General features: G+C 37.8%; 3 protein-coding genes across 5 annotated transcripts; 2 read left to right on the top strand and 1 right to left on the bottom strand.

Moving 5' to 3' along the window:
* The first annotated feature begins 1,306 nt into the window (after nt 1-1,306).
* On the top strand, nt 1,307-9,005 carry clic1 (chloride intracellular channel 1). Of its 3 annotated transcripts, none has more exons than XM_068711256.1 (8): nt 1,307-1,392; nt 1,646-1,722; nt 3,243-3,352; nt 3,789-3,914; nt 4,376-4,482; nt 4,936-5,117; nt 5,251-5,408; nt 8,931-9,005. In XM_068711256.1, the coding sequence occupies exons 2-8, from the start codon at nt 1,681-1,683 to the stop codon at nt 8,959-8,961; spliced, it is 756 nt and encodes a 251-aa protein (XP_068567357.1). In that variant the 5' UTR covers nt 1,307-1,392; nt 1,646-1,680; the 3' UTR covers nt 8,962-9,005. The 3 variants fall into 3 exon arrangements, with proteins under 3 accessions (XP_068567357.1, XP_068567359.1, XP_068567358.1); XM_068711257.1 differs by having other exon boundaries at nt 1,337-1,396; XM_068711258.1 differs by lacking the exon at nt 8,931-9,005 and having other exon boundaries at nt 5,251-7,837.
* On the bottom strand, nt 9,002-11,032 carry LOC137872805 (prostate stem cell antigen-like). Its single transcript, XM_068711259.1, has 3 exons — nt 10,981-11,032; nt 10,128-10,247; nt 9,002-9,213 (listed from the first exon to the last, which is right to left on the bottom strand). The coding sequence occupies exons 1-3, from the start codon at nt 11,030-11,032 to the stop codon at nt 9,002-9,004; spliced, it is 384 nt and encodes a 127-aa protein (XP_068567360.1).
* A 6,820-nt stretch (nt 11,033-17,852) lies between these two features.
* On the top strand, nt 17,853-24,893 carry ddah2 (DDAH family member 2, ADMA-independent). The gene is made up of 6 exons (XM_068711254.1): nt 17,853-17,976; nt 18,923-19,531; nt 20,552-20,740; nt 21,687-21,806; nt 22,339-22,482; nt 24,031-24,893. Exons 2-6 carry the CDS (start codon nt 19,232-19,234, stop codon nt 24,148-24,150), a joined length of 873 nt encoding a protein of 290 aa, XP_068567355.1. The 5' UTR covers nt 17,853-17,976; nt 18,923-19,231; the 3' UTR covers nt 24,151-24,893.
* Nucleotides 24,894-24,941: the final 48 nt, after the last annotated feature.

The raw sequence follows: 24,941 nt of genomic DNA, 5'->3' as shown, positions 1-24,941 counted from the left end.
TGGAGAGAGTTTGGGAAAGCCTTTTAGCTTTATGTTGGAAGATAGAATGGCAGGACTTTATTCATGGGTCCCTAACAATTTATTTAAGAATGTGACTGGCATGCGAAGAACAGGTTTGTGTGCACTTAATATGCAGGGCTTGTTTTGAAAGGTTGATCTGTGCTGTGACATGTTGTCAACACTTGCCAGTTGCAGTCTACAATGCGCTATTGTTTTCACCACAGATGACCTGACTGGTAGAATAACAACCTCCGTCTGATATTGGAGAGTCAGTTGCTGCTGCACAATTTAGATCTCAATAATCTTAAAGTTTTAAAGACCCTCTAATTGGCTTGCTCAGATTTTGGTCACTGAAGATAGTTGCACCCAATTATTCATAAAACCCCTGACTTTTTTAATAACATTGAAAGCATATGCCACTTAAATATGAAATCCTAGTCAAATAAACAAAAGACGATCATTATTTTTCATTTATTTGATTGAGTACATTTTACATTTCTTGTCTACTTGTTCAGCCACAGTGAAAGTTCATTCTTGATGGAAACAGTTTGACCAATAAATATATGAAATGAAATAGAAAAATTCAAACTTAAGATCAAAGTAAACAAAACTATAGACTGAACTGAAAACTGGAACGGAATAAAAAAGCTAGTAAGTAGAACACAGATTTTGGTCACTGAGCTCTTTTTTGTTTGTGTTTGGTCAAATAATCATGCAATTTAGATGTTTTTCTTCACGTTGAAAATTAAACGGTCCCTGATCCCGGTTTGGGCATCCATGACAGGGAACACACTGTAAACACGGCTTTGACAATCAGTGTTAAATGCCCATTCGACTGACAACCCTTATGATATTGATTTCCAGATTTTTGGACCAGACTGAGAGCAGAAAGCAAAGTAAAGCTCAATAGCTCCCTCTACTGGCGCTTCACTATACTGCAACGAATACTGTACAGTACAGAATGTTTTAACAAACTATCCATGTAGCTTATATTGTGTTTACATAATGGCTTCCAGGGCTATCCAACTAAACTAAGATGACTGTTTAAGACATATTTTACATTTTAGAGAGACCTTCAGAAAGTTTGAATGTTGAAAATAAAACCAGATAAATGTAAATACTATATCCTTTTAATCTTCTTCTTCTTCGTCTTCTTCTTCTTCTTCGACTTCAAAGCCCCTCCGCGCTTTTTGTCACTGTCGGTCTTTGAACGCCTCTTTATTTGCTGAAAGCTCAACCCGTTATGCGCCAGCAGGAAATGGAGGAGCTGTGATGATGATGATGATGATGATGATGATGAGTGTGTCGCTGTAGCCGACTGGAGGCAGCAGAACTGGGAGCGGAAACGACCAGCAGGCGGCTACAAGCGACAGCGACAACTTTATCCACTTTGTAGGTAGCCTCTACTGACATAAAATAAGCTAAAAATGTGATATGTTGCGCTTTAAAGAGGCTGCGGTTTGCTTTGTTTAACGTCCACGCTGTTTGTGTCGCTGCTACAATGTCTAATTTGTCATTTACTGACTGGGGTTTGTAGCGGAAGATGGGCTTGGCTTCCTACCTCGTTATTGTTTCGTTTAGAAAATGCAACTTTGTGTTTTATTCAGCTTTAATTTGAATGTTTTGTGTTTTCTCGTTTTTAAAGAAAAGGTTTCCGGTCTCGTGTATCAGCAGGAGAGGATGAGCGACGCGAATCAGCCCAAAGTTGAACTTTTTGTCAAGGTAAGTGATTGAATGATGCCCCCAAACCCCCAGAAAAGTGTCGGCACGGCGACATTATCTGCCATTCAGTTGTGTAACGGGCTTAAAGCTGCAGATACGGTGTGTTTGAGCATTCATATCTTATCATTTCATCAGCATTCTCACCGTATTGTTATTAAAAGCTGATAACGTATCTGCACTGTCCGCACGGGGACATAAAGTCACCTTGTAGCTACGTATTCACGTAGTCACATTACAGCTGTGCCATGTCAGTTAGACCACCTCTGCTGACTCAGCGGGCTTATAGCCTAAATGACGGTAAGAATAATCTAATTAAATGCATGTTAACATGATCGGCAGGCGACTTGAATCTATATTTAGTGATGTTAGTGTGTCAGGCAGGCTGATCCCATTTTCTTTGAGCCCAAAACTCAATACAACAAATATTCCCCTCATGTTCTCACACAAGTTTAAATAATGATTCCTCTGTGTGAACATGTGCCACCACCCTCTACCCCCCCCCCCCCCCCCCCCCTGTGGTTTCCTGTTTTATTTTAACGGTAGGTTTATACTGAATGCTGTTCAGGCCACGCTACAAAACCCTGAATGGGATGTAGAATGACTGAACATGAAAAATGGCTTCCTGCAGCCACACAAGGAACATTTTAAAGCTGTATGATCATTTCCTGAGCAGACTATAAGCTCTGCTTGAATGCAAGATTGAATTATGCGTCTCGGTGATTTTGTGCTTTTCTTTAACCGATGTGATTATAAACTCATATTTGTGTTTTGGACGGTTGAGCGGACAAAACAAGGATTTTAAAACTTCTTTTCCCTTTTTATTTTCTGACAGTTACAGACCAAATAATTAATCAATAAATGGAGACAATATTTGTAAGGTTAATCAGTAATGACAAAAATAAAGAAATTAGTTGCAGCCTTATTATCATATGAAATAAAGAAAAGCAGCAGATAGAAGCTGGAACCAGAGCGTTTTTGTCATTTTTATAAGTAATTAATTGATAATAAAAATAGTTGCAGCATGAATTTTCTTGCGATCGATTATCAATTTATTTTGTCAACTCATATTGCTTTTGTTAATGCTCTGTTTTAAATGAAACAAATGGACACATGCTGCAGACTTTATGCTGCAGAGCCAAGAACATTTAGCTTGACTTCTCCTTTTCAGCTCGTTTTATTTTATTTTCTTTATCTGTTGCTTTCCTTCCTTCACATTTGTCTGCAAACAAAATAAGGTTTTCAGTGATTTAAAAGCTTATGAAGTGTGTAGTAATAAATAGTTTTCCTGTTACACATATCCCGGGTGTCGTTTTTGCAGCTTAAGAAGTGAAAAATTATTTTCTTTCTTTTCATGTTTTTATTTAGTTTTTCACACAAAAAAAGAAGAAATGACACCAAAAAAACCTACAAAGTAACGGCCATGTTCCCCATATCTGCCTCTACTTTGTGATACTACATATAATAAATATATCAGCAACTATGAAAAACATGAGATCATATCGGATGTGTTTGTGTCCCAGGCAGGGTGTGATGGTCAGAGCATCGGCAACTGTCCCTTCTCCCAGCGTCTCTTCATGGTGCTGTGGCTGAAAGGAGTCACCTTCGATGTTACCACAGTGGATATGAAGAGGTGAAAACACTGGACTTACGTGTGTGTGTGTGTGTGTGTGTGTGTGTGTATGTGTGTGTGTGTGTGTGTGTGTGTGTGTGTGTGTGTGTGTGTGTGTGTGTGTGTGTGTGTGTGCGCTGCAGGTTTCTATTGGCACAACAGAGGAAGGACCATCTTCTGTTTTCATGCTCTCAAATGTACCGTGCACTAAAGGAACAAGGGGGCATTTCATTCAGATATTAAGTATTAGAAGATGTAAAGCTACTCTGGCTTTGATTGACAGCTGAGGAAGTCTTGAGTTACAAACATGAGTAATTTCCTATGGTTTCATATGTTTTCCTTTCCATCTTCCCCTCTTTCTTCCATCCCTCTCCTGCTGTTTAACCTTTTAGCTCTTCACTGCTGGATGTTCGTCTCTCCGTTTCTGACATTTCCATATTTCCGTCCACCTTTTTAGGAAGCCAGACATCTTGAAGGACCTGGCTCCGGGAGCCCAGCCTCCATTCCTGCTGTATGGCAGCGAAGTGAAGACGGACACCAACAAGATCGAGGAGTTCCTGGAGGATAATCTCTCCCCTCCAAAGTAATAATTTTTTTAATTTTAGTCTTTTTAGAGCTAAAACAACTAGTCGATTGACAGAGGAATCAATAATCATTATTATTGTCATTTTTCATTTCCCCTTTTCAGCTTCTCAATTGTGAGGAATTGCTGCTTTTCCTTGTTTTATGTGCTTGTAAATTCAATATCTTTGGACAAAAATAACAATTTAAGAAATCATCTCGCACTTTGGGAGATCGTAAAAGGAATTTTCACTCTTCTGTCATTTGTTCAACGAAACAATGAATGGATTCATTGAAAACAATCGTTAGTTGCAGCGGTCGTTGTTTTGCTTTCCTCCTACTTTGACTTTTTGCAGTTTTTGTGTCATAAATGCTCTTAGTCTCAGCCTTTCACATTTCATGCACATTTCATTCATGTGAATTTTTGTTTGCAATGTGATGTGATTTAAATGTGAATCATTATTGATCTCTCTGCCTGTTCAGGTATCCCCGTCTGGCTGCCCGTAACCCGGAGTCCAACACAGCCGGCATGGATGTTTTCTCCAAATTCTCTGCTTATGTGAAGAACTCAAACCCTCAGAACAACGAAAGTAAGTAGATAATTTCATTGAATTAAATGTGAGTCTTTAAATGGAATCAAATTCTTTCCTTCATCCAGACTTTTACATTTCGAATAGACACCCCTGTATTTATTTGTGGTGGTATTTTCGGTAGCAAATACTGCTGAGCTCCTTCTTCTGTCTCGGATGGACAGAAAACCAGCAGGGAGCGTCTGAGTTAATAACATTATGGTCTGAGCTTTTCTGCCTCACCTGCTGCCCTCTGTGTTGGGTGATCTCACTGGAAATGTCACTGTTGTTGGGAGAAATAATCTACTCGCTTATTTCTTCAAATCAAACACACACGTTTCAGTCATTTTAACAAATAAAAAATAATTTCCTTCGTCTGAAACAGCTTAGATTTGCTACAGTCTATTTTGGAGGAACAAACTGGCGCTTTAGCTTTGATTCATATTTTTATTTTGTGGGTGTACATGTGCTCAGATCTAGAGAAAGGCCTGCTGAAGGCTCTGAAGAAGCTGGATGACTACCTCGGCTCCCTGCTTCCCGACGAGATCGACGAGAATAGCGCTGATGAGCTCACTTCCTCGTCCCGCCCCTTCCTGGACGGCCAAGAGCTTACTCTGGCCGACTGCAACTTGCTGCCTAAGCTCCACATCATGAAGGTAATCTTCAGTGCTTTAAGCTGTGCAGCAGGGGGTGCCCTGGGATGAATAGATAATAATGTTGACTGCATGTGTTCAGTCTGAAACTGAAGGCTTAAGTCCAGCATGTTTCTTTCTCTTTTCCCCTCTCCAGGTGGTGTGTTTAAAATACCGCAACTTCAGCATCCCTCAGTCTCTCACAAACCTCTGGAGGTACCTGAACGCAGCGTACGCCAGGGAGGAATTTGCCTCCACCTGCCCTATTGACGATGAGGTTCACATCGCCTACTCCTCTGTAGCTAAAGCTCTCAAGTAGGAGCACAACAGGATGCACACGTCATTAATACACCTGCACAAAAAACACACATTTGCTCACCTGCATTCACTCTGCAAGCAACTCGGTCGACCTGTTTCTCAAGAGGCTTTCGTTGTATCTGTTGTTCATGTAGTTATCCTGCTTTTTGTTTGCCACATGAATCAGTTTACACCAGGAGGGAAACGAAACACAAAACATACACATGCACACACAAAAAAAGTCAACTGTAGTAAAATGTATTCCAAGTTTTCCTGGACATTTACCTCAGTAGGACATAAATGATTGATCACATTGCTTGCAGGCTCACGCACACACACACACACACACACACACACACACACACACACACACACACACACACACATACATACATACACACTTAAAACTACAGCCTTGCTTGTGTACAGTTTCACCATCAGTAGATTCACTCTGTAAAGTTGTTTCTTGTTCCTTTCTTGATGTTTCCAACATTATATCTTTGTATTTTTGGGGGGATTTAACAGACACAAAGCTGCCTACCAGATCAAACTTTCACTAGTACCGTGCAAGCCTCACACAGACTGATTCAACTGTTTTTTTTTTCAGTTTTGGTATGAAGGAAGCAGACACATGTGTACCATCGCCAGCTCAACTGCCAAAGTGATGTGATTTGTCTGTAATCGCAAAGCTTCACATTTCCTTTTTATTATTTCATGACTGAGGGAACAAGGCCTTTTAACAGTTGTTGTTTTATTCATAGATTTTATTAAATAGATTTCTTGTTCCTCATAGAGCACCTCAGAAAGGAAGTGAGGTGCTTTTCCTCTGCGGCCTGCAGACCAGGCCTCGCTTTAGGGAGGCAGAGCTCAAAACAGTTACACAGACAGGAAACCATTTCAATAGACACAGGCTTCCCTTTTCTGCGCTCCCACAGCAGGCGCAAAGGATTATTCAAGATTACCGAGCTTGTTTGTGATCCGCTGTCGGGGGCCTCTTGCCAACAGTTTATTTAGTTCTGCCTGTCATGAATGAAGGATCCTTTTTAGTGTCATATAAATGAGGGAGCTCAGATTGTGAGTGTATTAAAGTTGGTGTGGATGAAGAAGTTAAAAGCTGAAAGCACTTGCACGACCTCCTCTGGTAGCTCATTGCCCAAGACCTGTTCTGTCTTGTGTTTCTCATGAGGCAAAGAAACCCAGCAGGAAGTTCGTTGTAAACATGCAAAGTTATGCATGTGTAAAATAAGAAATCGCACATATTGTCCTGATAATCATCCAAATACTTGTTCAGAAACATGAAAAACGATCTTAAATAGATCATAGTTCATAACATCCCCCTGCATAAATAGCAACATTGTATGAGTCTGTTGTTTCTAACATGATAACTATTTTTAAATCAGGCTCTATTTTTTCACTTTTTCAAGTTAATTATGTGAGGATATTCAAGCTCATGTGGCTCAATAAGGCCTTTCTGGCTCTGGGGTTGGTTTTGGTTTTTTAATGGGAATTGTTGATAATTAGAAACATTTGTAACATCACTAAACTTATCCTTAAATTAAATACCTTCTATATTGAGTGATTGCAGGCTGTCACTTAACTGTCATGTGTTGCCAGTAGGGTTAATCCACTCTTGTTAAGTTTGATAGTCTGAAGTAATTATTTTAAAAGTGACTTGAAATGAAACCGCTGGGAAGAACTGGAACCAACGACAACACGTCTTGTCCGACTGCATGTGCATGGTTTTATTCATCACATCAGCAACTATGCAAATTAACATTTCTGGAGGCTGTTTGCAATTAAGACTTGTTGTGAGCTCAAGATAGCATCATCTTTCAAATGTATTTTACCTAAGTGCAATTTAAGCCTGTTGAATAGACAATCTTGTACGTCCAGTGGGAGCAGTTAGTTATTTTTCTACATGATTTTAGTTCAATCCTTCCTTGAGGTGTAATGCAAGTGTTGATCAAAGGGATTATTATGTATATTTTATATTGACTGAATGGATTTCATCTATTTTCTAAATAAGGAAGAAAATTTAAAGGGACTGTGTCTGAATAATTTCAGTCCTTATGTATTTTAGTATTTCTTCTCTCCAAGTGTCATACTGTCAGACAGAATTTCAGGGACCATTTAACTTGATATATTCATTAAAATGTTACTTTCAGATTATTTTTTTCACTTCACTTTTTAAAAATGTTTTCCTTTTCATGTATTTGAAACTCATATTTAGTTTTTGACTTTGTTTCCTACCCCTATGAATTATTCATATTTTGACTTTTTTTGTATTTTTTCATGTAGTCTCTCACTCTCACTGAAAACAAACAGTGGTGTGTGAACTAAACCAGTAGATTCAAACTAATGGCACAGCTGAACTGTATTTGGTGCTTAAAAGCCCTTACAAAGACACATTTATTAATATCCCAATAAAGAAATATCTTGATAATAAATCCATTCACAGATGTGTTTTTATTTGATTTTTCACCATTACGAAGGGTAACAACATGGAGATGATCAAAAAACATAATTCTGTATCAGTAGTATGCCCAAAGCTTAGAAAGCAATGCTTGTAAACATGTTGTCAGTACAGTAATTCTACACATACAAAGCAAATACACATAGAGCACAAATACAAAGAAGGCATCTCCCCAGTGTAGATTTAGGTTTACGTTTTATTAGCATTATGTTATCATTAATGTCATTTGGAGATACACTGATACATGTCCAAACATCCATTTAGTATCTCTTTTGGAGCTTTTGCCCATTTGACATGGACATGTGGATGTTCAAATAGAGACCTTTTCTGAGTATTTTAAGGATTTCTCTTCCATGTTGGTGTGAAAGTTTAAGGTTCATTCTTGACATTGGAAACAGAAGTTGATAAACCACTAAATACAATTTAGTAGCTGTTGTGGAGCTTTCCGTCATATCACATGATCTTCATCTGTTTCCAAATTGTTTAAAAAAATTGTACATTTAAACATAAACTTGCGCTGAGAAGTCTCGAGCATCTACTTATTTGTTGGGGAAGCTCATGATATGACTGAAAGCTCCACAATGGCCACTAAAAGGACCTTGAGGTGATCATGTTTTGTCAGCTGCTGTTTTTATAGGTAAAGAATGAACTATTAATAATAACTTTTTTAATGGAAATCTTTTCAAGTGTGATCACCTGAACTGAGCAACATCTTACATACTGATGATCCAAAACAATAGAGGTGAAATAGTTTTTTAACAATATATATTTTGATATTGGTCTGTTATTTTTTGACAATATAGCGTGGTATTGCATTTTTGTGTTGATTTTTGCACGTCACTTCACATAACTGTCACGTTTTACTATTATCTTCACAGTTTGAGTGTTATTGATTTATTTTTTTAACCTTTTTGATAAAAGTAGATGCTATGGGTTGGAAAATATCAGATAATATGGGCCAGTTCATCACTAATACAACATGTTCCCTGTTAATGTGTTATAAAAAACAAAAAAGGAATTTAAAAACCCTGCTGTCTCATGTGCCTATGAGTGTACATCTTTTCCAGGTCATCTTCAATATTCGGTGTGAAGCTTTGACCCCGTCCTGACCCCACCATCCCCCTCTGATAGTCAGGCTTCAGGCCAGTAGCTGAGTGAGTGCAGGCAGCAGGCAGAGAGCTGCTCCTCCCCAGCTGAGGGCAGCAAAGGACTCGGCCCCGTTACAAAGGTCTGTATCGCAGCAGATGTTGGTGTAGTTGAAGTAGAGGCCTGAGGCGTATTTCTGTCCACTCACACCGCACTGGGACGGGACTGCGCAGCTCTTCTCGTACATCGTCACTTGTAGAGCGCCTACAAGAGAAGGGAGGCGAGTTTATTTAGGTGCTCATTGAAAACTGCCCGAGCATTTAGGGGTTAACCTGCATGTGAAAAAGAAAAAGGGGCTTTATGAGACACAGTGAATGTTTCACTCCACCCACAAAGCCCAGAGAGCTATTTTTAGAGATTTGATGGCATCACAGGCATTAGTGATCTGACAACCAGCCTGATGAGATATGAGATCTGAGCCTTTGTAGAGGTGAGACAGGATCAGGGCTAAGAGAAAGCATTGAAGACAAATAACAATTTTTATTTTAGCATCCATAGATACAACGCACAGAGCTCAGACTGTAAATATTTTGACAATCTATGTTTAAAATTTTTGTTTTTGTTTTGGCGGATGTTAAATAACTTAAAACAGTTATTTAACATCCGTTTTTGTTCCAGATTTTGGAGGTTTCTCAGTTTTCCTCAGCAAATCCAGAAAACTCAATTGAGTTGTCCAGATAACTCAATAAATCTGCTTCTCAGAACTGGTCCCCCATATCCAGGATTTAAAATATAACTGTTACTGTGGCACTTAAATGCAGCTTTAAGAGCATTTGGCCTATATTGGGAGAGCAGTAATTTAATTGTAGCTACAAAAAGGATATTTACAGTTCTTTGGATGTGGGTCTAAACAGCCTTAACTAAAGATGATAGTTAGAACTTAATAGCCATTGTTTCTCTCACAAAACTGTCCTAATACATATTTGCAGTATGTTGTACGCTTCCAAAATCTGTTCTCAGACAATGTACGGTACAGTGAGGCTTTGTTTGCCAATTTGTGACCATCCTGCCCTAGATTCTCAGAAAATAATCCCATCTACAGACACAGAAATAAAACTCTCTCACACACACACACACACACACACACACACACACACACACACAGATCTGGATCTTACCCCGTTTTCCCATAGCAGTACTGGACAGGCAGCGCTGTCCAGCTGGACACTCCTGTGGAAACTTAAAGCAGTCCAGAGGAGAGATGGCCGGAAATAAACAGGTGTAGCAGCACAAACAGGCTGAAGGAGACAATGAAAAAAAATATGAAGAAACTCACTGTGAGCCTGATCGAATATTGACATTGATATTTAAGCGTTATAAAAATGTTCCAATGATGCGTTTACTGACAACAGATAACAAGACGTTTTATAGGGATTCTTGAATTTTTTTATATTTTTTTAAAACGTGCTTCAGTAATCACAGATAGAGCAACTACAAGGAACTTGTATTTTGTGTGATTTGTGCAGCCCCTGTGGACAAAAGCGGTAGTGTTTCCATGAGCGCCGCTGCCTCGTGTCGAAAAGATACAAAAAATTTAATTCTCTAAAGAAAAATCTCCCGCTGCTTCCTTTCTACTGGCTAACACACTTCAAACTTTACCTGTGAACATGGACTCTTCCATTCCTTTGTCTGAATTTGTGCAGAATGGTATCTGGTGACAGTCTTTGCTGATGGTCAAGTTTACTTATGTAGATCATATAAAGGCATCAGTATTAAATTGAGTTTGTTTCATAACCAGCAGAAAACTCACTGTAGTAACTTTAATTACAGTCAGAATAAGTTTGTCAGTCCTCTCTCGGTACAAACTATGTTTGTATATATATATATATAATAACATCAGGTAAAACTTTAGCACATTTAAATGCTTTTTTTCAGCAAGTTTTACGTCACTGAAAACACATTTTATAATAAATTAAAGTGTTTTAAAAGTAATTTCGTAAAAATGTCTCTCAAATTAACTGAACTACATACCTGCCAAAGGTAGACAACATAGCAGGACAATCACAAGTTGTGAACCAGACATGTTGCTTCCAGCAAGAAGTCCTCAAATTGTTTCCAGTTAACGATTCAAGCACGTACAAAAATCCCCGTCTTGGTACGTTACAGCTCGCTCATCAAACTAAACACTGACGCGCTACGTCCCACAACTCACTCCATAATCAAATTTTGCTTGTGAGCTCACACCCTCCGTCTTTTAATCCCGTTTTTCTTTCTATTAAGCGGATAAAAATGGCACCACCTCGAATGTAGTTTATACAGGAAGAATTTTTCTCTTGATGTCACTCTTGTTCTAGTCTTCGTCTTGAATATCTATATTACTCAGTGTCTCCTCCCTGAACCAAATTTAATTTGGAGCAGTAATTGTGATCAGCTGACGAAGTTAAAGATAGTCTTAAGAATGAGAGTTAAGTTTTGTATTTAGTTGCTGTTCTTTTTTATATCACACAGAGCGACCCCTCACAACAACAGGAAGTGCGTTTAATACAGCTGAATGAGATGACCTCTGACCTCAAAGGAGGTAGAGCGAAAATGTTTTAAACAAAAGTATTGTATTTTATTTATACATAACTTTATTTATATGTCATTTAGAGGTAAGCTGAACACTTTAAAGTAGAAATGTGTCTATGCTTGTACAGGAAAACACTACATTCAGGCGCCAGTCGACAATTCAAAATATATGATGTATTAAGGCCCTCAGGCATTCTGTATTACTTTCAAATACCTTTCATCCTTTAGATGTGCTTCTCATTTAATGCTATCCCTGTTATTAACACTAATGTAGGAATGATTTACTCTTCCCTCCACTCTTCTTGTCCTCTCCTATTTTTCTGCACAAGATGGAAAATGAGTTGACAATTCTGTCTATCAGGCAATTGCTCTTGGTGATCTTGCAATAAATATTCTCTTTATCGGTTAAAATAAGACATTAGTTGTTTATGTATTGTGTATGTGCATGAGACAGCAGCTAGAAAGCTGCTAAGAAGTCAGAAAAAACAGCACTGAAGTCAACACAGAGGACAACGAGTCAGCATCTTAGAAAGAGAAAGAAACGGAGAGAAAGTCAGCATGTCAGAGGCAGAGAGGCAGTGAGTTGGAGAGCGAGGCAGTTTAACTGAATTATCCTTTAGGGCGTAATAGGAGACATGAGGACAGCGTGCAGGATGGTCTGCTGACAGCAGTCTTGTGATGGAGTGAGCCAAGCAGGCTCAGACTGAATAAGCTGTTTACCAGTTGATTAATTACAGAGCACACAGCCAAATAGCCTGCAAAAAAGTCCTTTAAGATGTTGACAGACTCCTGCTAGGTTCAGACGCAAACAGTTTTCACAAAGCCTTTTCTTTAATGTCTCTTGTTTGTTTACTTTAATCTGGATGATATGTATGCTGAAATAATCAGTGGGCTCGGACAAGTCACAAATATATATAAATATGACTTGTCACAGTGTGTGTGTGTGTGTGTGTGTGTGTGTGTGTGTGTGTGTGTGTGTGTGTGTAAACCAATAGATTTTTTAATAGAGTTTGGTTTGGAAATCTGTCCTTTATTTCTCAGGTGTGGCAGATTTTTTGGACTCACTCCAGGAATTTGTAAATATTATGCAAAATGAAACCTTAAATCAGTTCACTACTGTTTGATAAAATTATTTCATCTCCATATTTCAACTTTGCATGAGCTAAGACATACTACCTGTTTGTAGGTTCACTTATAGGCACTTGATTTACATTTTCTATTAAAAATGTTTGATACAACTAAGTTGTCAAATTAAGCATTTGAAGCAACCAACACTTTTGACACAATGATTGAAAAAATACAAAAACAAAAACTTACTGACTGACACTAACATACAGTTGTTGTGTATTGCCTCTTTCTTAATTCTATGGACATTTTGTCCATTTGTGCCAGCTGTGTTAGAATAGACAAGGTGCTGAGGGCAAACGTTGTACTGTCTGTCATTGTAGGGGAGTGGAGGACACTGTTTTTAAAGACAGTGTGGTAAACTTGCAGATCCTACATTTGACTGGGATGTTTTGTATGCTGGCTGAAGGATCTCAGTGAACAGATGGTATTCTTTAATCCTGTCATTTTGACCCACATTTCAGGAAAAAACAGATTATTCTTTTTGGTCGTGTCACAGACAAAAAACAGACATCAACGATGGCTCTGTAATTCAGCATAACGGGTAGGTGTTTAATCTTTGATGAATTTGATCAAGAAGATGAGAAAAACAGCCTGGTCAAATAAATCCACTGTGAACCTGATTAGGTTAATGCAGGCTTAATTAACACCACTGTGGGAGCGGTGAAAAGGATAATTATACAGCAGATAGTCCAAGTTTGTATTTAGATACAACCTGACCTTACATAAACAATGTATCATGATTAAGGGGAGACTAAAGGAGTCCTAGAAAATGTCATAGAAGTACTCCAATCCATCATTAATTCAATGTCTCAATATGAGGGAAGGGTGTCAGAGGGTTTATGTGGCAAAAGTAGGGATTTCATCAGTTGGGCTAATGCTTAACTTTCTGCAATTTGTCAATAGTTTGACCAGCTAATGTTAAGTCAAACGGCTTATTGTTTCTCTAATTTGATGTTTCTGAGGCCTTTAAGTTATCAACACTAGTTACAGTTTTCTGTAATCCCCAAAGGGCAGAATTTTTATTTCAAAGGTGGGGGGGAGACAGTTATTAGATCAGGCACGAATCCTCAAAAGGGCTTATGTTTTCAGAAACCGCTATCAACAAAACACACCAAAAAAGTAATGAAATTGATCAATATATTGACTCAACCCAAAGGCAAAAGTGCAGAATAAAACCACTTTGTTGACCACTTAATCTCATCTGACTTTCCACCTACTGCTTAGATTTAGTCAAAATGTAGACTAATAGTGCCCTGATATCTGTCTTACATCTCAAAGCAATATGAACATAAAATATACATGTATCATAAAAGTACAGCCTAGGCTTTTAAATATAAAATTGTCATAGGCGGGAGTTTCACACAAACATATTTAAAGTAAAGCAAAACGTGGACAGTGAGGAGTAAAATGCATTTTATCCATGATATGAAACAAAGTATGAAAAAAAATAATATTGCTTTTATAATTTTGGAGATATATCAAAATATGTTTTTGAATCCATTAAATCTTATGGAGTTCAAGATTTTTAAATGTATCTCCTCTTACAATGTTTGAACTAGACTCTTCAAGATCCATTATAATAGATAATTATGGGGTGCAATTGAAATGATTCAGTTACAACAAACGTTTAAGTTTCACAAAGACATACTTTTGCTATTACCATTGGCATACATTGACATACATTTCTCTGTTTTTGTCTTTCATTATTTGATCAAACACCCTTTCTGTGTGATAATGCACTGTGCAGACATCATACATGATTCGGTTGCAGGGTTAAGCCTACGTTAAATCTCGGTAACGGGCTACTTTCCGCAAGGATGGTGGCAGGTAGGAAACATTTTATACTTCGTACAGGTTTCTAGTCGCGGTAAACAAAAATTCTTAAACTCCTCAAAGTTCTCCATTTTGTCTGCCTGCTCCTGGAGTAAGAAAATGTCTGATGTGCATGGACACCAGAACAACTGTATGTACAAAAATGTCATGAAAAAGTAATTGTATAAAAAAGGTCAAAGTATAATTTGTTTAAGTACCAAAAAAGTCATAGTATAGTGTGTCATATGTCATTGTATACTGTGTCGAAAAAAGTTACTGTATAATTTGTCAAAAAGAATACTAAAAAAATCATAGTTTACTATGTCATAAAAAATCCTAGTATGGTATGTCAAATAAAGTCATAAAAAAGTCATTTAAAAAATCATAGAACAGTATTTAGAAAAAAGTCAGATGTTAGTATGATGATAAAAGTAAAATAAAAAAGTCATGGTATAGTATGTCGAAAAAAGTCATATTGTAGTATGCCAAAAACAAATATAACATAGTATGTTGAAAAAGGTAAAAAAGAAACAGTGTAAAGCATATTCAAAAAAATCCCGGTAACTGTCAAAAAAGTCCAAATCAATGTCATGGTATAGTTAGTTGAATAAAGTATGTTGAAAAATGAAAGAAAAAACACCATAGTATAGTGTGTCGAAGTTAAAAAAATGTCATAGTAAAGTATGTCGAAATAAGTCAAGAAAGTGATAGTATAGTCATCAAAAAATGTAAAGGTATTGTAGTCTAGTATGTTGAAAAAAGCTTTTTAAAAGTCATAGTAAAGTATGTCAAATAAAGTTTTAAAAAATCACAGAATAGTATCTTGAAAAAAGTAATAATGTAGTATGTCAAAAAAGATATACTATTGAATGTAGAGAAAATGTTATAAAACAGTCTAAAGTAAATAGTATGTCAAGTAAAGATTAAAAAATGTCACAGTATAGTTTGTCGAAAAAAGTCATAGTATAGAATGTTGAAAAAGGTTCTAGTATAGTATATGACAAAAAGTTTTTAAAAGTCATAGTATATTATTTAGAAGAAAAGCCACAAAAGCCATACACATTATAATATATGTCAAAAAAGTCATAAAAAAGTCTTAGTTCAGTATATTGAAATAAGTCAAAAAAATGTCAAAGTATAGCATGTTGAAAAAAGTCATAGTATGTTGAAAAGAATCATGGTATATTATGTTGAATGTCAGAGTATAGTATATTGAACAAATTTAAAGGAAGTCATAGGATTCAAGGATTATTTATTTTCATTATGCAACACAAGAAAAACATAACGACACAAAACAAAAACAATGGTGTATTCCTGTAGTGCATTTTTTAATTTGCGGAAGGAATGTAAACAGCAGCAACAACAACTCTCTGGGCACACAACTTAACATTAAAAACTTGACATCAGGAAAACATCAACTTTGTCTATGTTTGAGCACAACGCATCACTGATTTAAACTTGGAGTCCTGCACTCTGTCCTGCCGTCTGCTCATCAAGTGAGGCTTGATCCGGGATAGATGGAGCCAGGTGTCTGTAAAGATGTGGGCTCAACAGTCATCGACCTCCGTTTGATGCGTTTGCATGACGTCTTATTTCATCCATTGTATATTCCTGCGATCGAACACCAGACAGCCAGGAGCAGGCTAGTTATTGGAGTAGCCTTAGACCCTATAAAAAAAGTCATAGTATAGTATGTCAAAAAAGTAATAATTATAGTATGTCCTAAAAAGTCTTAGTGTTTTAAGTCGAAATAAGTCAAAAAAAGTCATAGTATATCATGTAAAAAAAAATCATAAGAATCATATTATAGTATGTTGAAAAAAGCCATAAAAAGTCATAGCATGTAAAAAAACTTCATAAAAAAGTTATAGTCATGTCAAAAGTAGTATTTTTTTACATACTACACTCTAGCATTTTGTTTTTACTTTTTTATGACAAAATATACTATGACATTTTTTATGATTTTTTATACTTATACATTTTTTTATTACATACTATACCTTTATTAATGCATACTATACTATGCATTTTTTTGGCATTTTTTGTGGTATACTATATTAACATTTGTTATAGCATACAACACTCATATTTTTATGACAAACCATGCTATGGCAATTTGTTTACTATGGTATACTATACTATGAGATTTTTAATAGATTTAGTCATGACATTTTTTATACTACACTGTTTTTTTATGACTATATTATGACATTAGTATTACATTTTATGATATACTATATCATGAAACACATTATTATGACAATTTTTATATTTTTTTACTACATTTTTGTGCCATTCTATACCATGACATTTCCAACCATGGCATATATATATATATATATATATATATATATATATATATATATATATATATATATATATATATATTTAATGGCATACTACGTATACTATCAACATTCCTATTTTTTTTACATACTGGATCATTATTTTTTTTCATGGCATACAACACTATGAAACTCTTATGACATTCTGTACAATGGCATTTTCTATGAAATAGGCCTTCTATATCATTAATTTTTCATGAAATACTATACTATGAAAATGTTAATGACATTCTTATGGAATAATATACTTTTAGACATTTTTTTATAAAATATTGTATCATTATTTTTATGGCAAACCAAACAGACATTTGTTTATCATACGAAACTATGATTTGATTTATGGCATACCATACTGTGACATTTATACGACCCTTTCATGGCATACTAAACATGACTTCTTTGTGTCATTTTCTATGACATACTATACTATGACTTTTTAATGAAGTCTTTTTATGAATAACTAAACTGTGACACCTTTGTGGCATAAAAATCGGAGGGTCCAATATGTCTCAAAAAAACGTTAGATTTAAGAAGAGATACTTTTACTTTAAACTTCAACAGCAAATGTTACGCTTGGGATGTTGTTCTCGCCGTTTTTGATTACCATCATGTTTAGCTAGATACAACATTATTGACTGCCAATAAAACAGTATAATCAACCTTGATTGAAACCGGACAGGACGTGTGGGGGATGGGGGTGCTTGGATGAAAGGGAGCGAGGGCTGTGTGTCAAACTAAACTTAAAAACGCAAAGAAAACCGGAAAACGAGCGATTTGGCCTTAACAAAATAAGAGCATAACGGTCCCTAAAACGAGTACGTCTAACCTCTATGTATACAACGCTTCGTTTTTAGATTAATCACTATTGTGTTTGGGTTATAATACATCAGCAATGCAACTTGATAAAGAGAGATGTGGTGTGATTTTCTCAACCGTACGGTAGATGAGATGACACAACAGAGCTTAAAACTAACGGGTTCCTCGTAGCCGTGTTATTTTGAAATACTGAGCCGGAACTGTTTACATTCACAGTCGCCATCTTGACTTGACACGAACGCTTAGTTAGTTGGTCCGCAGAGAAAGACAACGGGAGAATAACGGGAACTGGTGGGTCGGGTTGGAAATTAAATCAAACGAGAAAAACGCAGCCGAGCGTGAAAGCTGATACAACCAGGTAAGATATACTTCCAAATCTGTAATGTTATTTGTTATTTGTACAACTTCTGGGAGTGTTAGTGACACTTTCCCCATTGGAAAGATGTGCAACCATCATCAGAAGTAACGCTCGCTGTGAACTGTTGACGTTATTTGGAAAGGAGCGGTGAACTGCAGGGCGGTGCACTCCTACAGCCTCACAGTCGAGATGTTTTTCTTCTGGACTGTGGTTAATTTTCATTACTGCAGCTGGATAACTCAGGACTACGCAGTTAAAAGGATACATTTATGTTACATAGTCAAAACACAAAATAGTGCGCCAACGTATCATTGATCTCGTTAGGAGGTATCTACAGACCCAAACAACAGTGGATTTAAGCACCGTTAACGGTGATTTCACAGCCTAAACTTGCAAGGAATCCTTAAAAAAGCTCGTCGTGCTGCCTTTTATAAAAAAAACAAAAAATGAATATCAAAGATCAGCACTTGTTGCGTAAGTTGTGATTCAGATTTAGGAAACATCCTGTGTGGAAGTCCCTTTCTGCAGCCTCACAGTGGGCGACTGCTGCGAGGTACAGGGAAGATGATGAAAGGGCAATTGTCCCGAATCTCACACACTGCCCAAACATGGGAAGGCTGTGCACCATATTGCAGGGACATTGAAGAATGTTTCCCTTTTAATCTGGATTTGGACAATGCTGCTTTTTGTCTACTGTCAACTGTGCTGTCTCTTTTATTCTACAGACCTTGGATGTTTTACCGGTGATAATGTCTCCTCTTACAATTTAACAATCACCATTTCATATTCGTCCAATTTTTTAGTGCTATGCTTCATGTTAATCTTCATAATAATGTCATAGATATTTACCTCTTTCATGGTCTTGAGATATTTGTACCCCACAAGAGATGAGATTTGTTTCATTGTACCTGGCTTTGTTTAATGTGCCCATCTCCCTCCTCCTCAGGCTGGAATTTTCTGCTTCCACTTCCTGGAGGTGGGAATAGCTGGTGGAGTACTGGAATGAAGGAAGAAGCACAGAGACGGGGATGAAGATGCTCTCCACGTTCCTCGTGGACCTCCTCATCCATCATTAGCTCAATTTACACTTTAGCTTGTGTTAGTTTTTGCAAGACTAGACTCTGAAGAAGTTGATAACACACATCTTTTTATTACCTCTTGCTTGTCTTCTGGCAGAGTCAACTTATTGGCACCTTGGCAGAACACCAATCCAACCACTTTTTATAGACAGACAGCCATCGGTTCATTTGAAATCATGGCAAACATGTGCCCATATGGCCGCTTCACCCACGCCGTGGTGCGGGGCATCCCGGAGACCTTTGGGAAAGCGGTGGAGGGCGGTCGTGAGAACGGGGAGACCTCGGTGGACCTGGCCAAAGCTCAGCGTCAGTTCGGTTGCCTGACCGGAGCCCTGAGACAGAAGGTGGGCCTGCAGCTGATCGAGATCCCCCCTGACCCCGAGCTGCCAGACAGCTGGAGGATAGAGGATGTGGCCGTCATCCAGGGAGACACGGCGCTCATCACCAGGCCACTCAAACAGCAGAGACGCAGCGAGGTAACACAGCTTAAATTCAGCACCCTAATCCTCTGACAATGCACTTAATCTGGCTTTGTCTGATAAAGGGCAGCAAGCAGTATCCATTTGTTTCAGTATGGTATGAGAATGACCTCGCAACAGATACTTCACTTGTTTAGATGTAATTAAGTTGCCTTTTGGAACCCACATCTTCTTAGACTTGAGGGTAGACTTTAGAAAACCACCTTTTCAAACCAAGAGGTGACTAAAATCAAATCATCATGACACCCATGTTTTTGTTGACATTTGTTTTTAAAGTTTGATTTCTCAAAGCACTCTGTGTTTTTGGCAGAGGAAATTACTTCTATTATAGATGTCAGAGGTTCTGTTGACACCTTATTTTCTGTGAATTATTTCCAAAACAAACAAAACAATCCTGGACAGAATGATGTAATTTGGTACTCATTATTGGAGAAATAGGGATATAATTGAAATGATACACGTCCAATTACTAATTAGTTATGCTTTTTCTTTTACAGGTCTATAATATCCTAATATTTTTTTCTGGCAAGTTCAGTGGAAACATCGATGGAATTTGGTCCTAATGAAGGACACAATTGGAATTTAAAACCCAAGAAAACATTAATTAATTGTTTATTTGTTACTGGAAATATTTTTGAGGCACTCGTATTAATGAGGCACTGTTGGAATTTTTTTTACAATTTCACGTGTCCAGCTATTTTCCCTATAATTTATGTACCAAACTGCATAGTTCTTTTCTTCTTCCTACAAAATGATTCCGGCTCTATTTTTACCGTGTTAGAGGTTCCTTGAGTGCACTGAAATCAAAAAACAATAATGTATATGCTTAGGAACCTGTAAGGCAGTAATGTGAAAATATTTTTGTTAATATAGATAGATGTATAGTACAAACCGTAACAAAGGTATATGGAAAACTACGTTGAAACACGCATTCAGTCAAGCTCTCATACTGACTGAAGTTGAGGCATGAATGTATCGCTTTCTCTACTTCCTTCTCTTTACTCCTCTTCTCTCCAGGTGGAGGCAGTGAGGAGGGTGGTGTCGGAGCTGAATCTGACTGTGGTGGAGATGGGGGCTGAGGAGGGGGACTCCGGAGGGGCCACGCTGGAGGGCAGCGACGTCCTCTTCACAGGAAGGGAGTTCTTTGTCGGCATCTCCTCCCACACCAACCACAGAGGGGCGGAAGTGCTGGCAGACACTTTCAGGGTAAGAGGCATGAGCGAGAAGGTGAAGCAGTGACTGAATCAAGCAGACGCATCGTAGAACCGTTTTTTGTTTGGGTCTTTAAGTTATAAAGGGTGTTAAAATGGGATGATGTACTTTGGAGGAACTTATCTAAATCCACTGCCAATGAATATATTAACTTTTTTGCCAGTGCAACAAAGACAATCTAAGAGCCAAGATGCTCGTCATAAAACAAACCCAGCTGCCGAAATGAGCAGGTGGCCATTTGCTGTGTCGCATTTGGGCAATCATAGTCCGTAAACAGTGATGAATGAGGTCGTTCAATTGGCCAAATAATGGAGACCACACAGTGGGGCCCTCAGGCTCACTGCGACCCACCCGTTAGTATTGATTCCTCCACTTCTCTTAAGTGCACTTCAGCTACTCCTGAAACACACGCAGACACTTTGCATATACTCGCGTTGAATATGTGCGAGTTTGTGTCCGTGTGTTGTTGCTTATGTCGGGTATGAACTGGTGTAGGTGGGAGGGCCCATGTGGTCAGAACTGGGGATGAAAGGACGACCAGCAGACCATTCACAACCACTGAAATGTTTCAAAATATTACACTGACATTTTGCATGCTTTTAAGTTGTCATTCATACAATTCAATACGTATTTATCATTGTAATAATAACACTAAGTGGTAGTGATAGCTAGTTATAGGCAGTTTTAGTCTTGTCTTCCTTTTAAGCAATACTTAAGGACTATTCAGACCAAGAGGTGGCAACTGCCTCTGATTCCTTAGCAAGAAACTCCAGAATCACACAGTGGGCTACTTTGTGTCCAGCTACAAAGTTGTACAAGTTTGGCACTTGAATAGAGGTTATTAGTAACACTTTGTGCTTTGACAAACTAGACAAGGGAACATCAAAGAAACCTGGAGGGACAGCGTGTTGATTAAACCTTTCTACCTCCGTCTGTTCAGGACTTTGCCGTGTCCACCGTCCCCGTCTGCGGCGGCGCCCGACTGAGAAACATCTGCTCCATGGGAGGTCCAGACACCATCATCATCAGCCACAGTGACGGGGCCAAGAAGACGCTCCGGGTAAGTGCTTGTATTTACAGTTGGTGTTCATGTACAGTATGTGTGTGCGTGAGGTACAAAGAAATATAAAATAGCTTTAAAGGAATGGAAAATTTGGGGAATGCGCTTATTTGCTTTCTTACAGAGAGTTAGATGATCAGATCAATATCACTAATTTAATAAGACTGTAGCCAATATGCCACTTTAAAATGTACAAGAACAAAGGACAAGCCCAAGCAAACCCCTGAATGTGTTTTTTTTTTTATTCATGAGGAACATTTTGATGATATATTGGTATACTAATGACTCATGATTAGATATTGGAAAATGATGTCGTAGGCAGGCTATCGAGCTTATTTTCCATCATACATAGTCTGTGTTTCCCTTCGCTCTGTCTGAACGTGAACTGCACACATCATTTATTTCCTAACTGCTGAGGTCATATTAATAATAGCACTAATGCTCCCTTTGAGTCTGTGTAATGCTGGGCGTGGCCCGCTGCAGTGTGTGTGTGTGTGTGATATTAAGTGTGCATGTGTGTGTTTGCCTCCAGATGATGGAACAGCTGACTGATCACCACTATGAAGTTCTCACTGTTCCAGAGGAATCGGCAGCAAACTGCATCTACATCAAAGGTCCGTCTAAGCTGGACTTCCTGCTCCACCGGCCTGCAGAGGAATGTCCCGACAGCGTCTCTGTGAGTACAGCTGGGGATTTAGTTTCTTTATTGCAGGCCTCAGGTTCAAAAAGACACTCATCTTTGTTAAATTAAAGGGTTACGGCAGCTTTATTTTATTTTATCCCTGGCAATTTCATATTGCTCTACCCTAAAGCTAGGGCACTCATAGGAGACGGATTGGAAAAAAGATAGTCAAAATCAAAACTGCAGAGGTCCACATATCCTGACTCTGAAACATTGGATCCTACAGCTCCACAAAAGTACTCAATGACGTCTTTTTATTAGAGCATTCCTGTCTGGTAAACACCCACATCTGTCAAACTCAAAATAGACTCAAAAGATTTGAAGTCTCCAATCTGATATAACCCTGAAAACAAAGTCAGGGTTTTTCAGACTTTAGAAAGGAGCTTTCTAAAGTCTGAATAGTGCAAAACCAGTAAACTGATCTGAATCAGTGGATTGACCCTTTAATGACCAAGGAGAGTCTAAACCTACAGTTGCATTTGCTACAGTCAGCGGCCACTTCTGTCTATTCTAGTAAAAGCCTTAAACAGCATTATTATACTGTAGGCCAGTTATTATTGTCAAGTTATTTCTGACCTTAAATGAAGTTATTGATAAGAAGAAGAAAGACTGAAGTAGACCCCTGGACTATGAATATATGAGGATTAACAACACCTTGGATAGACGCATTCCAATGATTCATGTCTCTGGTGTAACTCTAATGTAACTGATGCACATAAATATAAAAAAAAACGTACATGTCAAAACATTGCAAAGAAATGGATCAAAAGCTCCAATGTCTCAAGAAGCCACTCACTCACAGCACTATCCTTCATTGTTGACCTGTTACAAATGTGAGTAGGCAGGAGGACAAAAGTTAAAATATCTTAAATTGTATGCGCTCCAATTCTTTCTTTTTTTTTTTCGAATAAAGAGTATTGACTTTAGAAAATAGACACTTCCACAATGTTTTGTCCAACCAGTAGTCAAAATGATGGTAAATACATTTAAATTAGTACATTCTCACATTTTAGGAGCTGGAAGCATAAAATGTTAACACGATAAATGATTTGAACCATCATCAAGATAGTCACCATCACTTCAACACACAATCAACTGTTTAAGTATCATACTTCGTTAAGCTATGTCTTGTATGTAAAACTCTTGATCAATAAAGTAACTGAAGACTACAAAAAAGTGGAGCTTAAAGTACAATATAACATGAAAAAGAGATGAAAGTTACATTTCATCCAGTATTGGCTTTCACTTTTAATCAAAGGGCACATGTGAATCTGTAGTTGTTACATAATCTTTTGATGCATTTGACAAATGTGTTCGGCAAGGTCAAAAACACAGATCATTTTGCCAACTGTATGATTGATGTTTTAAATGTCAAAGAAAAGACAAATCAAGAACATTCAGTCTACAATACCAGCTGCTTCGGTCCCCTTTCTTCTTTTATTATTCAGTAATCTGAGATAAATTTCCAGTAACTTCTTCCGGGAGTCTGAGATACTGTAAGAGTCTGGATGAGTAAGTTACTTCCTCCCTCCCTCTCTGCAGGCTTTCCAGAAGCTACAGGACTACACCCTCCTGCCTACAGCCTGCACCGAGGCATCCAAATTGGGAGCGTCTCTGTCCTCGCTCTGCCTCCTAATCAACAGAAAGCACACGTATTTCTGAAAACTCATTTCTAACCGTCAGTATGCTACACAGCGTTGACATGTTCACGGTGGGGTGAAGTCAAACACTTTTGCGTACAATTCTGGTCTATTTATTTCTAGGGGAAAACACTGACACATCTGTATGAGAATATGATCCAACTGTAACATCTGCTAACTGACTTAATTTAACCCGATTCTTGGCACTGTTGCCCCCCCTGCTGAACACACGGTGAAGCACGCTGGTTTCCTCAAACTTTAACACAACTATCCACGAAACCATTAAATTAAACTACTTTCACTGTTTTTACTTTTGATCACTACTTTTCCAGTTTCTGCAGAGTAACTTTAAGAAATGTAAACAGACAATGGTACTAAATGAAACATTTTAACTTAAGACAAACACCAAAGTATTATGGAAAACAGCAGTTGTGAAAATAATGGAACCCAGTTAAGCAACATTAGAAAGGATTGACACATGGCCATATGAACCAATATGGCACCAAAGGCATTAATTTACTTACGTAAAGACTTAAATTGAGTACTTTCAGACCTGCAGATTTGTGACAATGTGCATCTCTTATTTGTCCATAATATACATGTAATCTTTCAATGCTCATTTTAGTATAGTTTTACTGACACTCAATTACAGGATGTGTAGCTGCTAAGAATAAAACTGCAGAGTTTTTATAAATAATTGTTAGCTTTCATATGTGAATTTGTAGAAAGTGTTGTGATGCCAATAAAACTTAACTGAAACATAAAGTTATCTTGTGTAATTGATATGCCTGTTCACTGTCCAAGACCTTAAAC

Source organism: Cebidichthys violaceus, unplaced genomic scaffold, assembly GCF_023349555.1.
Source record: "Cebidichthys violaceus isolate CVI_PGR_0920_01 unplaced genomic scaffold, fCebVio1.0.p SCAF_16, whole genome shotgun sequence".
Taxonomy (NCBI): Eukaryota; Metazoa; Chordata; class Actinopteri; order Perciformes; family Stichaeidae; genus Cebidichthys; species Cebidichthys violaceus.
The sequence above is the reverse complement of the archived record's forward strand: the minus strand, read 5'-3'. Positions and strand labels throughout refer to the sequence as shown.